The sequence below is a fragment of the Chiloscyllium punctatum genome, chromosome 7 (genome assembly GCF_047496795.1).
Source record: "Chiloscyllium punctatum isolate Juve2018m chromosome 7, sChiPun1.3, whole genome shotgun sequence".
In the NCBI taxonomy this organism is placed as follows: domain Eukaryota; kingdom Metazoa; phylum Chordata; class Chondrichthyes; order Orectolobiformes; family Hemiscylliidae; genus Chiloscyllium; species Chiloscyllium punctatum.
The window spans coordinates 130,309,866-130,323,448 of record NC_092745.1 but is presented as its reverse complement, the minus strand read 5'-3'; the positions used below and the strand labels follow the sequence as shown (position 1 = coordinate 130,323,448).

Sequence of the window (13,583 nt, the reverse complement as noted above, 5' to 3'; positions counted from 1 at the left end):
CGACTCTTGAATTCAATCCCTCTGCTAATGAACGCTAATACTCCATAGGCCTTCTTACAAACTCTATCCACCTGAGTGGCAACCTTCAAAGATCTATGTACATAGACCCCAAGATCCCTCTGTTCCTCCACCTGACCAAGAACCCTACCATTAACCCTGTATTCCGCATTCTTATTTGTTCTTCCAAAATGGACAACCTCACACTTGGCAGGGTTGAACTCCATCTGCCACTCCTCAGCCCAGCTCTGCATCATATCTAAGTCCCTCTGCAGCCGACAACAGCCCTCCTCACTGTCCACAACTCCACCTATCTTTGTATCATCTGCAAATTTACTGACCCACCCTTCGACTCCCTCATCTAAGTCATTAATAAAAATTACAAACAGCAGAGGACCCAGAACTGATCCCTGCGGAACTCCACTTGTAACTGGACTCCATGCTGAATATTTACCATCTACCACCACTCTCTGACTTCGACCGGTTCGCCAGTTTTCTATCCAATTGGCCAAATTTCCCTCTATCCCATGCCTCCTGACTTTCCGCATAAGCCTACCATGGGGAACCTTATCAAATGCCTTATTAAAATCCATGTACACTACATCCACTGCTCTACCCTCATCCACATGCTTGGTCACCTCCTCGAAGAATTCAATAAGACTTGTAAGGCAAGACCTACCCTTCACAAATCCGTGCAGGCTGTCCCTAATCAAGCAGTGTCTTTCCAGATACTCGTAAATCCTATCCCTCAGTACCCTTTCCATTACTTTGCCTACCACAGAAGTAAGACTAACTGGCCTGTAATTCCCGGGGTTATCCCTATTCCCTTTTTTGAACAGGGGCACAACATTCGCTACTCTCCAGTCCCCTGGTACCACCCCCGTTGCCAGTGAAGACGAGAAGATCATTGCCAACGGTACTGCAATCCTTGATCCTATCCGCCAAGGATTTTTCATGCCCTCTCTTAGCTTTCCTAATCCCTTTCTTCAGGTCCCTTCTGGCTATCCTGTATCCCTCCACTGCTCTGTCTGAACCTTGTTTCCTCAACCTTATGTAAGCCTCCTTCTTCCTCTTTACTAGACATTCAACCTCCCTCGTCAACCAAGGCTCCCTCACACGACCATTTCTTTCCTGCCTGATCGGTACATACATATCAAGGACACGTCGTATCTGCTCCTTGAAAAAGTTCCACATTTCCACCACATCCTTCCCTGACAGCCTATGCTCCCAACGTATGCTCCTCAAATCCTGTCTTACAGCATCGTAATTTCCCTTCCCCCAATTGTAAAAACTTCCTTGTTGTGCGCACCTATCTCTCTCCATAACCAAGGTGAAAGTCACAGAATTGTGGTCACCATCACCAAAATGTTCACCCACTAACAAGCCCACCACTTGTCCCGGTTCATTACCGAGTACCAAATCCAATATGGCCTCCCCTCTGGTTGGACAATCTACATACTGCGTTAGAAAAGCTTCCTGGACACACTGCACAAACACCGCCCCATCCAATCTACTTGATCTAAAGAGCTTCCAATCAATATTTGGGAAGTTGAAGTCGCCCATGACTACGACCCTGTGGCTTCTGCACCTTTCCAAAATCTGTTTCCCAATCTGTTTCTCCACATCTCTGCTGCTATTGGGGGGCCTATAATAAACACCCAACAAGGTGACTGCTCCTTTCCTATTTCTGACTTCAGCCCATACTACCTCCAGAGGCAGATCCCCCTCAAACTTCCTTTCTGCAGCCGTTATGCCATTTCTAATTAGCAATGCCACCCCCCCTCCTTTTTTACCACCCTCCCTAATCTTACTGAAACATCTGTAACCAGGAACCTCCAACAGCCATTCCTGTCCCTCATCTATCCATGTTTCCGTGATGGCCACAACATCGTAGTCCCAGGTACTGATCCACGCCTTAAGTTCACCCACCTTATTTCTGATACTCCTTGCATTGAAGTATACGCACTTGAGCCCATCTCTGTGTCCGCAAGTAGTCCCTGTCAGTGCTACCTTCTCCACAGCCTCCCTACAGTCTTGGACATCCTGACACACAGCTAGCTTACTTGCTGGACTACAAGTCCGGATCCCATCCCCCTGCCAAATTAGTTTAAACCCCCCCGAAGAGTGCTAGCAAACCTACCCCCCAGGATATTGGTGCCCTTCTGGTTCAGGTGCAACCCGTCCTGTTTATACAGGTCCCACCTTCCCCAGAATGCAGTCCAATTGTCCAAATATCTGAAGCCCTCCCTCCTACACCATCCTTGCAACCACGTGTTCAACTGCACTCTCTCCCTATTCTTTGCCTCTCTGTCACGTGGCACCGGCAACAACCCAGAGATGACGACTCTGTCTGTCCTAGCTTTTAGCTTCCAGCCTAACTCCTTGAGCTCTTGAATGACCTCCCCACCCCTCTTCCTACCTATGTCATTGGTGTCAATGTGTACCACGACTTCTGGCTGCACACCCTCCCCCTTAAGGATTCTGAAGACACGGTCCGAGATGTCTCGGACCCTAGCACCCAGGAGGCAACAAACCATCCGAGAGTCTCGCCCATGTCCACAGAACCGCCTGTCCGTCCCTCTAACTAGAGAGTCCCCTATAACTAGCGCTCTCCTCTTCTCCCCCTTTCCCTTCTGAATCTCAGAGCCACAGACCCCTTCACTGCAGCTTACACCTGCAAGGCTGTCCCCCCCAACAATTTCCAAAGCTGCATACTTATTTTTTAGGGGAACGACCACAGGGGAACCCTGCACTGCCTGCTTCTTCCCCTTCCCACCTCTAACTGTTACCCAGCTACCTCTGTTCTCCGGCGTAACTATGTCCCTGTAGCTTCTATCGATCACCCTCTCAGCCTCTCGAATAATCCTCAGTTCATCCAGCTCCAGTTCCAGTTCCCTAACTCGTTCGGTGAGGATCAGGATCTGACTGCATTTCCTGCACACGAAGTCGGCAGGAGTATCGGTGGTCACCCCTACCTCAAACATCCTGCAGGAGGAACATTCCACCGCCTGCGCTGCCATGACTGTACACTGTCTCCAAAAACAAGAACACTGAGTCAATAACCTGTGGACTTTAAAGTTAGGTTAGAGGAGGAGGGTGGGAGGGAGGCCCTATGAAAGTAGGACCTGGGGTCTAGAACACACCCACTCAAATACTAATCACTTGCCTTCCCGCCCAGCTATGCGCTCCAACCTCACTTCCGCTGCCCGCTACAGGTAAGTAATTTTGAAACAAACTGTCTTACCTTAGCTGTCGTCTCCCGGGTTCGTTTTTCCTCGGCTGCTGCTCCCACTCAAATGACCGTTGGTGATTAAAGGGTGAGTATTTATACTCACCGTTCTCCTTCCCGGCTGCCCCTCTGTTTGCCGTCACTTCCTCTGCTGCTCCCGCTCTTTTTGTGAAGAGAGAGAAAAAAAAAACACCGCTGCCCGCTACAGGTAAGTAATTTTGAAACAAACTGTCTTACCTTAGCTGTAGTCTCCCAGGTTCATTTTTCCTCAGCCGCTGCTCCCACTCAAATGAATAACATCATTAAAAAAGGCAGTGTTAAAAAGTAGGCCATTCAGCCCATCAAACTTGCTCTATTATTCAACAAGGTCATGCTGAAGCTAATGACAGCCTTAATGTCATTTTCCTGTTTGCCCATACCTTCAACTCCCTGTCAATCAGAGCTCCGAGACCCATCCTCCAATCCTCTCTAGGGAAGAGAGTTCCAGAGACTAACAACCCTGTGAGAGAAGAAATTTCTTTTCATATCCATCTTACATGCAAGGGCCCTTAATTTTAGACAGTAATTCCTCGTTCTAGATTCTTCAAAAGCCCTCAGATTGTATATGTTTCAAAAAATATGTTGACTGTTAATCATTGACTGAGATGATGGCACTGTTGTATGAGCAGAGTTTGAGGAGGCTGGATTAATATTCTCTGGAATTTAGAAAAACGAAAGGCGATCTCATAGAAACATACAAAATTCTTCGAGAGATGGACAGAGTAGATGCAGAAAGGGTGTATCCCCTATCTGTGGGTCTAGAACCAGGAGACGTAGTCTCAAGATAAAAGGCAAGCCAAATAGGTCTGAGATGAGGAGGAGTTTCTTCAGGTGGTAAATCTTGGAATTCTTTACCCCAGAGAGTTAGGCAGGGTCAGTCATTGTGTAAATCCAAGATGGAGATCGATAAATTTCCAGTTACTAATGGCATTATGTGATAAGGAGATAGGACAGAAAATTGTTTTGAGGTAGGTGATCACCTACGGCCTAGAATGATGAAGCAGGCTTGCAGGGCTGAATGGCCTACTCCTGTTACACTATGATTCTATAACATGATTGGAGACCTTTGATATGCAGCAGAACTTGTTTTTTATGTTGAATGTTCAATTTCCATTCTATACTTCCTGTTGTCAACGTTTGCCTGTCCTGAGTCAGTATCCCAATCCCAAATGCAGAGCTTCCAAAAGTGGGGTCAGGGTCTCAAATGAGGTCATGCAATGGCCATTGTGGAACTCAATTTATCCTCCTTCTGTATGCCCCTCTTTCCCCCACAGGTATTCCTCCCCTTCATCCTCCCCACACTCACTTCTCAATATTTACTGAGGGGTTGTGACAATTTTCAAGTCTTGAAATGGGCTCTCTGTGGGAAAACGTTTCGGAATCTTGCCGTACATCCTCTTAAGAGTGGCAAGCTGACAAGTACAAAGGTGGGTGGGGAGGGAGAGGGTGATAATCCCAATTTGGCTGTTAGTGGTCTATGTGGCACGAGTGGAGGAGGGTTTTTGAGCCAAAGCTTTAAATTTCAATTGACTAGGAAGCAGGAACCTTGGCTGATTATTTCCCCTTCTTCATCTTTTGCTTTTGCAAAGGCAATTTCCCATGTCCCAGTGCCACAAAACCTCAGATTATCAAACTGAGATTTGAATAAAAGGCTCCCCAATCTGCATAGCTCAGTTATTAATGAGGGAGGAAACCCTTCTTCCTTAAAACTCTAAGTTGCATTTGGTTGAAATAGAGAGGTTGATGGTGTATTTGTGTCATGTGATCTTGAGGAGCATCAAAGTTTTAATACGTGTAGTCAATAAGCAACAATGACAGTAAGTGGTATTTTATTGGGCCTTTGACTGACGAGGAACTAGTTCCAAGTGGCTTCCCAAGGGCTTTTTTTTAGATCCCCTAGAGTGTGGAAACAGGCCATTTGGCCCAACAAGTGCACACCGACCCTCCGAAGAGTAACCCACCTTACCCACTCCACTACCCTAGGCTTACTCCTGACTAATGCATCTAACGCTATGGGCAATTTAGCATGGCCAACTCACATGACCTGCACATCTTTGGATTGTGGGAGGAAACTGCAGCACATGGAGGAAAACCATTCAGACACAGGGAGAATGTATAAACTCCACACAGACAGTTGCCTGAGGTGGGAATCAAACTCTGGTACCGGGCGCCGAGAGGCAGCAGAGCTAACCACTGAGCCACTGCGCCGCCCCAAAGGTTTGGCATTGAGTCACCTAAAGAGATGTTAGGATGGGAGAGTGTGGGATGAAAAGTCTAAAAGGAGAAGCAAGAACTGGAGAGGTTTAGGGAGGAAATTCCAGAGCTTAGCCAGCTGAAGGCATGGCCACCAATGGTAGGTCGAAAGATGAAAATGTACAAGATGCCAGAATTGGAGGAACGCAGAGTTCTTACAGATTTATAATAGTGTGAAAGGAGGCTATTCAGCCCATTGTGTCTACTCTGAGTTCTGGCCATTTCAACTTGTTGTCAAAACCGTACCTTTTCCCCATGACCTCACACATTGTTCCTATTTAAGTAATCATCTAATGATCTCTTGAATGCCTCAATGAAATTTGTCTCCACTGCACTTCCATACATTTCAGATCCTAATACTCACTGTGTGAGAAACTTTTGCGATAACTTGTGCCCTTTGGTTCCCCATCATCTTAACAGTGGGTACAGCTTTTCCCTATCAACTCAGTGCAGATCTCTCAAGAGTTCAGGACAAAAGAGTCATAGAGATGTACAGCACAGAAACAGACCCTCCATGGAGGAAACGAAGAACAAGGATTGTGGCTACATGTTTTGCTCAATTTCAATTACCTTGGTTTGATGATAAACACCAAGGTCCACACAAGAATGAAATCCAGATTAATTAGCTTTAGCAAGGTGTGTGACAGTGATTTAAGTAGTGACTAGGAGTTTAAGCATGAGCGTGAAATTTTAAAAAATATCTAGTCCAGAGAGTAGTGTGTGTTGCGCTCTATGGATGTGAGAGTTTGATTCCGAAGAGAATGAAAGGAGAATTAAAATGTGAGTTTGGCAGATGATACCCAGAACCATTTGAAAAGACAATAAAACAAAGTAAGATGAAGAGTCAAAGTTCAGGAATCATAAGTATTGCTAAGGAGTTAAGAGAGAGAAGAGAGAAAGAGAGACAGAACTTAGTCAAAAGTAATAAAGACCTGGAAGTCTTGTCATGACAATAATTAAAGAACAAATTGAAGGTAAAAACAGAAGAGGAAAAAACAATGATTTGACTGAGATGTGGACATGGACTGAGGGTCTGTTGAAGAAAGTAAGATGATGCTGGAGGCTCTATTAAGGACATACTGACAATGAAGAAGGCAGTGGTAGTGATGGGGTCTGGGATGCGATTTATCTTAAACCAAGGATGAGCAGTCCCTGTTGTGCCTAAATTGCAGTTTTCCATTTCCCACATTAGCCATCCTCACTGCTGGGAGGGGTAAGTTTTAATATTGTCAAAGATTGTTCATAACTTTGGTGCAGTTGTAAATATGCTTCATGGCCACTATCACCTGCTTTAGTCCACTTCCCAACCACAATTCATGCACAATGTTAACAGTCAGCAGATTGGGGAATCTTTCATCCACTGGTAACTGTACATCCCAGTGGTTTCAACCAAACAAATGTTGTGGAGGCTCATTCAAAAGTATCAAGACTGAGATTGTGAACTTTTTGTTAGGTGAGGGTATTAAAAATTATGGAACAGAGGCTGGTAGGTAGTTAAGATATAGATCACCCATGATCTAAATGGAAAGCAGGGCAGGTATGAGGAGTTGAATCGCCTCCTCCTGTTCTTAAATGGAAATTAGGATGTAAAAATGAAAATTAAATTGTCTTATTTAAGAAATAATCTGTATCGTGAAAACTGCTTTCTGGTTAGTTTTGATTATCACAAAACACAATTGTGTTTTCTCAAAGCAGAAAACAAAATAAAGTTGATAAGACATATTTTTGGTCAATTGCCTGCTGCTAAACCAACAATTTGGACTCTTGAATAAAGCTAAGCATTGGAAAAGATTTATTTCATTGTCAGTTAATTGATTTCAGATTGATTTAAACATCAAAGTCACCAGATGCTATATTTTCCTCTTTAGGGTAAAGGAGAGATGACCACATGGTGGCTGGAAGGGAAAACGTGTGATGGAACACAGTAAATCACAGACAGAGGAAGTTCAAAACTAGTCATTTCCAGCTAAAGAATGCAGTTCTGCACTCTACAAAACTTTTACAACATTAAATATCCCATCTAATGTCCAATGCAAGGCTTTGTAATCATATTTGTTTTGTACGGTGTATAAATAGGACTGTATCAAGTTAATATTGTCAAAGATTGTTCATAACTTTGATTTTGTATTAGCTCTGTACTTTTGTGTCAGTCGCCTACTGTTGTAACTTTAACACTTCAAGTTTCTTGATAGTTTAAGCAGAATTTGTCGTTGCTATCAATAATTTAAACAATCAGTAAAAGGCCCTTTGGCCCATCATTTTAATTCCAATCTTTATCAAACTTTGCAATGTATTAAAAGACATGCATTATAAAGGAAAAGTATATGGCGATGACATGTAATATGGACTGATTGAATCTACAGGAGGACAGTTGGATAGCTGGTATGCACAAGTAACTCACGCACTCTTCTTTCTCATTTCTTCTCAATGTCTGACATCTTTATCACTTCTTAATTAGCCAAAGTTAAAAACCACACAACACCAGGTTATAGTCCAACAGGTTTAATTGGAAGCACCAGCTTCTGGAGCGTCGCTCCTTCATCAGGTGATCTGAAAAATTGAATCCTTTTAAGTTATTCCAGAGATGATAGGAACCAGCAATAGGGAATAGCCTACAGGTAACATGAAGAAATATAGTGTGACAACCTAGAGAAAGTGAGTATTGCAGATGCTGGAGATCAGAGTCAAGAGTGTGGTGCTGGAAAAGCACAGTGGGTCAGGCGGCATCTGCAATCCTCACTTTCTCTAGGTTGTCACACTATATTTCTTCATGTTACCTGTAGGCTATTCCCTATTGCTGGTTTCCTATCATCTCTGGAATAACTTAAAAGGATTCAATTTTTCAGATTATTATTTATTTTTGCCAAAGATGTACTGTTTATCATGTCTATCAATCATCTAGTCTATCTAGTCTATCTAATCTCCAGCATCTGCAGTACTCACTTTCTCCTAGTGGTCTAATCCTGGAACTGACTTTCCAATGGCTTATCACACCTTCTTATGAATATCTAAGGATGGGAAATAAATTAATGCCTAGCCAATCACATCCTCATATTCCATGAGAGGTTTATTGCAAACATTCCTCATCAGAACCTTAAGCCAAATGGTTATTTGATCATGCGACACAATACTCGCTTACAACGAAATGCCATTAAAAAGAGAAGGATCAGAGAAATTTGTCACAGTAAATGAACAAAATTTAAACAAAAATGGAGAGCAAGGTTGCTTTCAGGCTTCCCAGCACTCATTTCCAGCTCACAGCCACAATAGCTGGGCAGCAGGATTGCAAAATCACATTAGTTCTTATTGAGATTATAACTTCTCTTACAAGAGCATATACCTTGAAGAAATTCAGAGCTTCTCTATCATCTTGTTCACGCTTTCTGGATTCTATTTCCCTCCTTGTGTTTGATAAGGTGCTTACCAGAACTCATTTTCACAGACACATTGCCTGGGTTGCACTGCCAGATGTAACACCATTTACACCATTTTAGCTGAGCTAAAAGTGAATTTTGCATGCGTCACATGAACACCAATCCTAACTGTGATTCAGTTAAACCATATTATTTTCCAAATTTAAACAAAAGAAAATCAAACTGTTATTTGGAATTATATTAAATTCCCTGCACAGGAACAGGCCTTTTAAACTCACAGTCCATGTCATTATTTCTATATTCCATACGGGTCCATCTCTAAACTCTGTTGTTGTGGTTCTGTTCGCCGAGCTGGGAATTTGTGTTGCAAATGTTTCGTCCCCTGTCTAGGTGACACCCTCAGTGCTTGGGAGCCTCCTGTGAAGCGCTTCTGTGATATTTCCTCTGGCATTTATAGTGGCTTGTCTCTGCTGCTTCCGGTTGTCAGTTCCAGCTGTCTGTTGCAGTGGCCGGTATATTGGGTCCAGGTCAATGTGTTTGTTGATAGAATCTGTGGATGAGTGCCATGCCTCTCGGAATTCCCTGGCTGTTCTCTGTTTGGCAAAACCAATGTAGTGTACAAAATCCCATGCAAGGACTGCACAAAACACTACATAGGACAAACAGGAAGACAGCTAACGATCCGCATCCTACACTAATATTATAGGGCAAGCCAAACAGAGAACAGCCAGGGAATTCCTAGAGACATGGCACTCACCCACAGATTCTATCAACAAACATATCGACCTGGACCCAATATACCGGCCACTGCAGCGGACAGCTGGAACTGACAACCGGAAGCAGCAGAGACAAGCCACTATAAATGCCGGAGGAAACATCACAGAAGCGCTTCACAGGAGGCTCCCAAGCACTGAGGATGTCACCTAGACAGGGGACGAAACGTTTGCAACACAAATTCCCAGCTCGGCGAACAGAACCACAACAACGAGCACCCGAGCTACAAATCTTCTCCCAAACTTTGAATCTCTAAACTCTCTTCAGCTCATCCTAACCTTTTAAACCTGACTTGATATAATCGATCTAGCTTTTACTTAAATGCATCTGTAGTGTTTGCTCAACCATTCCCTGTAATTGTGAGTTTCACATTCTAAACAATCTCCAGGCAAAGATGCTTCTCCTAAATTCATAATTGGATATGAGCAATTGGCTTACATTTTTGTCTCCTAATTTTGGATCAGCCAGTGGAGGAAACATCTTCTCAATGAGTTGCCACTTTCGGAGCCTGTACCACTGTATTCTATATCATCTCTCAGCCTCGCCTTTTTGAGTAAAAAGTGGCCTCGTAGATGGTTACAGGAGCCTGGGATCCTGGATCCCACTACGAGGGGTCAACAAACAGCCACAAGTAGCTTATTCATCTTCAGATATCTTCTCAAAGAGAAAAAGTTCATTCTCTGATGAGAATAAATTCAGCTTATATTGCCACACTGATTAGCAGTGTCTTCCGCAATGATTGTTCATTGGAGGATCGAGATGCTGTCTCTTTTGTTGCTATTAGTAGGCTTAGGAACAAGTTAGCTGAAAAGTCCGTTAGGAGCTTGATACTGAACAAATGCTGATAATGGGAAATATTTGATTTGTCATTAATCTTCCTGATGCCAAATGTCAGGCGGTGTAGATTAACATTTAATCATTCAAAACGTTCAGTGTTACGAATTACGCTTATGAGTACATTATAAATTCATTTGCCTCTGTACAGTTGAATTGTATTCGCCATTGTTCACATGTTTGTAGATATTACCTTTACCTTCTGAAGTGACCTGTGACGTGGTCGCTAGCAATTATTGTAGTTAATAAAATGCATTGTCATGACAAGCAGAGCAACATTAGTGAGGGCGCTGAATTAAAAACAGAAAATGCTGGAGAAACTCAGCAGGTTTGGCAGTATCTGTGGAGAGAGAAACTGAATTAACATTTCAAAGTTAACGTGATTCTTATGCAGAACTGAAGAACATTATAAACCCGGAGATTTGCAATGAAACTCATTGTAACTTTTAACAGTGGATGAATCACTATAAAAATGTGCTGAGGTCAAATTGTGATTTATTACAAATGTCTTGGCTGACTTAGAAAAATATTGACATTAAACTGCAATGTGCCACAGAAACAGGAAACATTCCCCATGCAAGCCCTTATCCATCATCCCCCTCCTCAGGCCACTGATCAGTGCATCCTGGATCTCAAGGCAACATTTCTGCAGAATCATAGATTAGTTATGGATATAAGTTTGCTCACTGAGCTAGAAGGTTCATTTTCAGACATTTTGTCACCATACTAGGTAACATCATCAGTGAGCCTCCGATGAAGCACTGGTGGTATGGCCCACATTTTATTTATGTGCTTAGGTTTCCTTCAGTTGGTGATGTAATTTCCTGTTCTTTTTTCTCATGGGGTGGTAAATGGGATCCAAGTCAATGTGTTTGTTGATAAAGTTCTGGTTGGAGTGCCGTGCTTCTAGGAATTCTCGCGCATGTCTCTGTTTGGCTTGTTGTGGGATAGATGTGTTATCCCAGTCGAAGTGGTGTCCTTCCTCATCTGTATGTAAAGATACTAGTGAGAGTGGGTCATGTCTTTTTGTGGCTAGTTGATGTTCATCTATCCTAGTGGCTAGTTTTCTGCCTATTTTTCCAATGTAGTGTTGAAATGGCTTATGTCTGAATCATTGATTCTCTTGTTCCTTGGATGCTGCCTGACTTGCTGTGCTTTTCCAGAACCAAATACTCAACTATAACCTGGTGCTGTGTGATTTTTAACTTTCTACACCCCAGTTCAACACTGGCACCTCCAAATCATTGGAATTAAAATTCTAATGATGGCCATTGTCAATTGTCAGGAAAAACCTGTCTGGTTCACTAATGTCCTTTAGGGTAAGAAACCATCATCCTCACTTTGTCTGGACCACTAGTGACTCCAGGCCAACAGCAATGTCAGTGACTTTTAAACTGCCCTCTAGAATCAGCCTGGCCAGCAGCACTCTCATCCTATGAATAAATAAAAAGATGTATAGGGGCAGTAGCTGTATGGGAACACTCGCAGGTTCTCCTTCAAACCACACACCATCCTGACTTCAGGAAAAATATTACCATTCTGTCATTGCTGCTGGGTCAAAATCTTGGATTTAACAGAACAGAACTATTTAGCAGTGGAGCCTTAGTCTCTGTTATTACATGGAATGTATAGGCATCCCAGATAAATTCATTGCCACAAAAGACTGTGGAGGCCAGGTTATTGAGTATATTTAAGACTGAGATAGATAGATTCTTGATTGTCAAAAGGATGAAGGGCTATGGGGAGAAAATGGGAGAATGGGGTTGTGAAACTTATCAGCCATGATTGAATTGTGGACCAGACTCAATAGACTGAATGGGCTAATTTCTGCTTATGTGTCTTATGGTCGTATCCTTGTCCATGTTTTGGGAGGGTATTTGCATTTTTAGTTGTGTGTTTGCTTTTGTGTTGGGAGCCAAGGACTACAATCCCAGAATGGAATCAGGGTGCAGTGCAAGTGAAGGGCACAATGAGAGTGGATTACACACGCTCAGTTTAGGGACTCCCTCTGATACCATACTTTACGGTTCCATGAAAAGAGTGGCCAGGGGACCTGGGGAGATGGAATAAAACTCGCTCAGGTGTTTGAGTTTTGGGTGCAAACATTGGCCCACTTGACAGTCAGATGGTAGCAGCTGAAGAAGGGGGCTAACACTATCTATTATTTATTTATTATTAATTCACAAGATGTGGGCATCATAAGAAATAAAAGCAATCTTTACAACAGCTAGGGATGGCAGATTTCCTCTCCTCAAGGGCATTAATGAAAAAGATGGATCATTACACCAATCAATTATTTTGTTACTTTTATAATTTACAGACATTATAAGTGTTTTTAAACATATCAGTTGGAAGGGACAGGCCAAACTGAGCATACGCCCCTTAGAAAATGAAGCTGGGAAATAATATTGGGGAGCCAGGAATTGGCAGAGGAATTGAATAAAAATATTGCATCGGTCTTCACAATAGAAGACACTAATCGCATTCTAAAAATACTAAATTAGTGAACTAACGTAATGGGTGGAAATAAGCTATCACTAGAGAAAAGGTATTAAGAGAAACTAATGAGGTTAGAGGCCAGTAGGTTGACTGAATTGATGGTCTGTGCCTTTGGGTCTTTTTCTCTCTTGAGGCTAGTGAATGTGTAGAATTCTTTACCACAGAATGTAATAGAGTTTTGGACATTAAGTACACTTAAAATCAAGAGAGGCAATGTTTTAATCAATAAGAGAATGAAGGGTCATGGGGAAAAGGCAGGAAAATAGAGTTCAGGATTATCTTATCAACCATTATATCATTGAATAGTCAAATAGACTTGATGGCTCAAATGGTCTAATACTGATTCTACGTCTTATGATCTTATGGTTTATTTGAGGTTACAATCTGACTATCCACAATCTTGTTGCCGTCATAGTAGGCTTGGGGTGGGGGAGCTGAATAACTTAAATCTGCTCTGAATTAATTGCTTTGCATGCATTGCAACTTCAAGATCATCTTTACCGAGGCTAATTTTCAATTCCAGAACTTATTCATTTGTACGCAGATTCCACTAACTGCCCTGGTGGGATTTGAACTTACTCCCC

The 13,583-nt window shown here is 42.7% G+C and overlaps 1 protein-coding gene across 1 annotated transcript in view; it reads left to right on the top strand.

Annotated features, from left to right (window-relative positions):
• Positions 1-8,025, top strand: part of LOC140479490 (atrial natriuretic peptide receptor 2-like) — a 103,373-nt gene extending 95,348 nt beyond the window's left edge. The window contains exon 23 of the mRNA XM_072573323.1: positions 7,387-8,025. Within this exon, the coding sequence (XP_072429424.1) occupies positions 7,387-7,446 (60 nt within the window). The 3' untranslated portion in view covers positions 7,447-8,025. The remainder of the gene's footprint in view (positions 1-7,386) is intronic.
• The last annotated feature ends 5,558 nt before the right edge of the window (positions 8,026-13,583 follow it).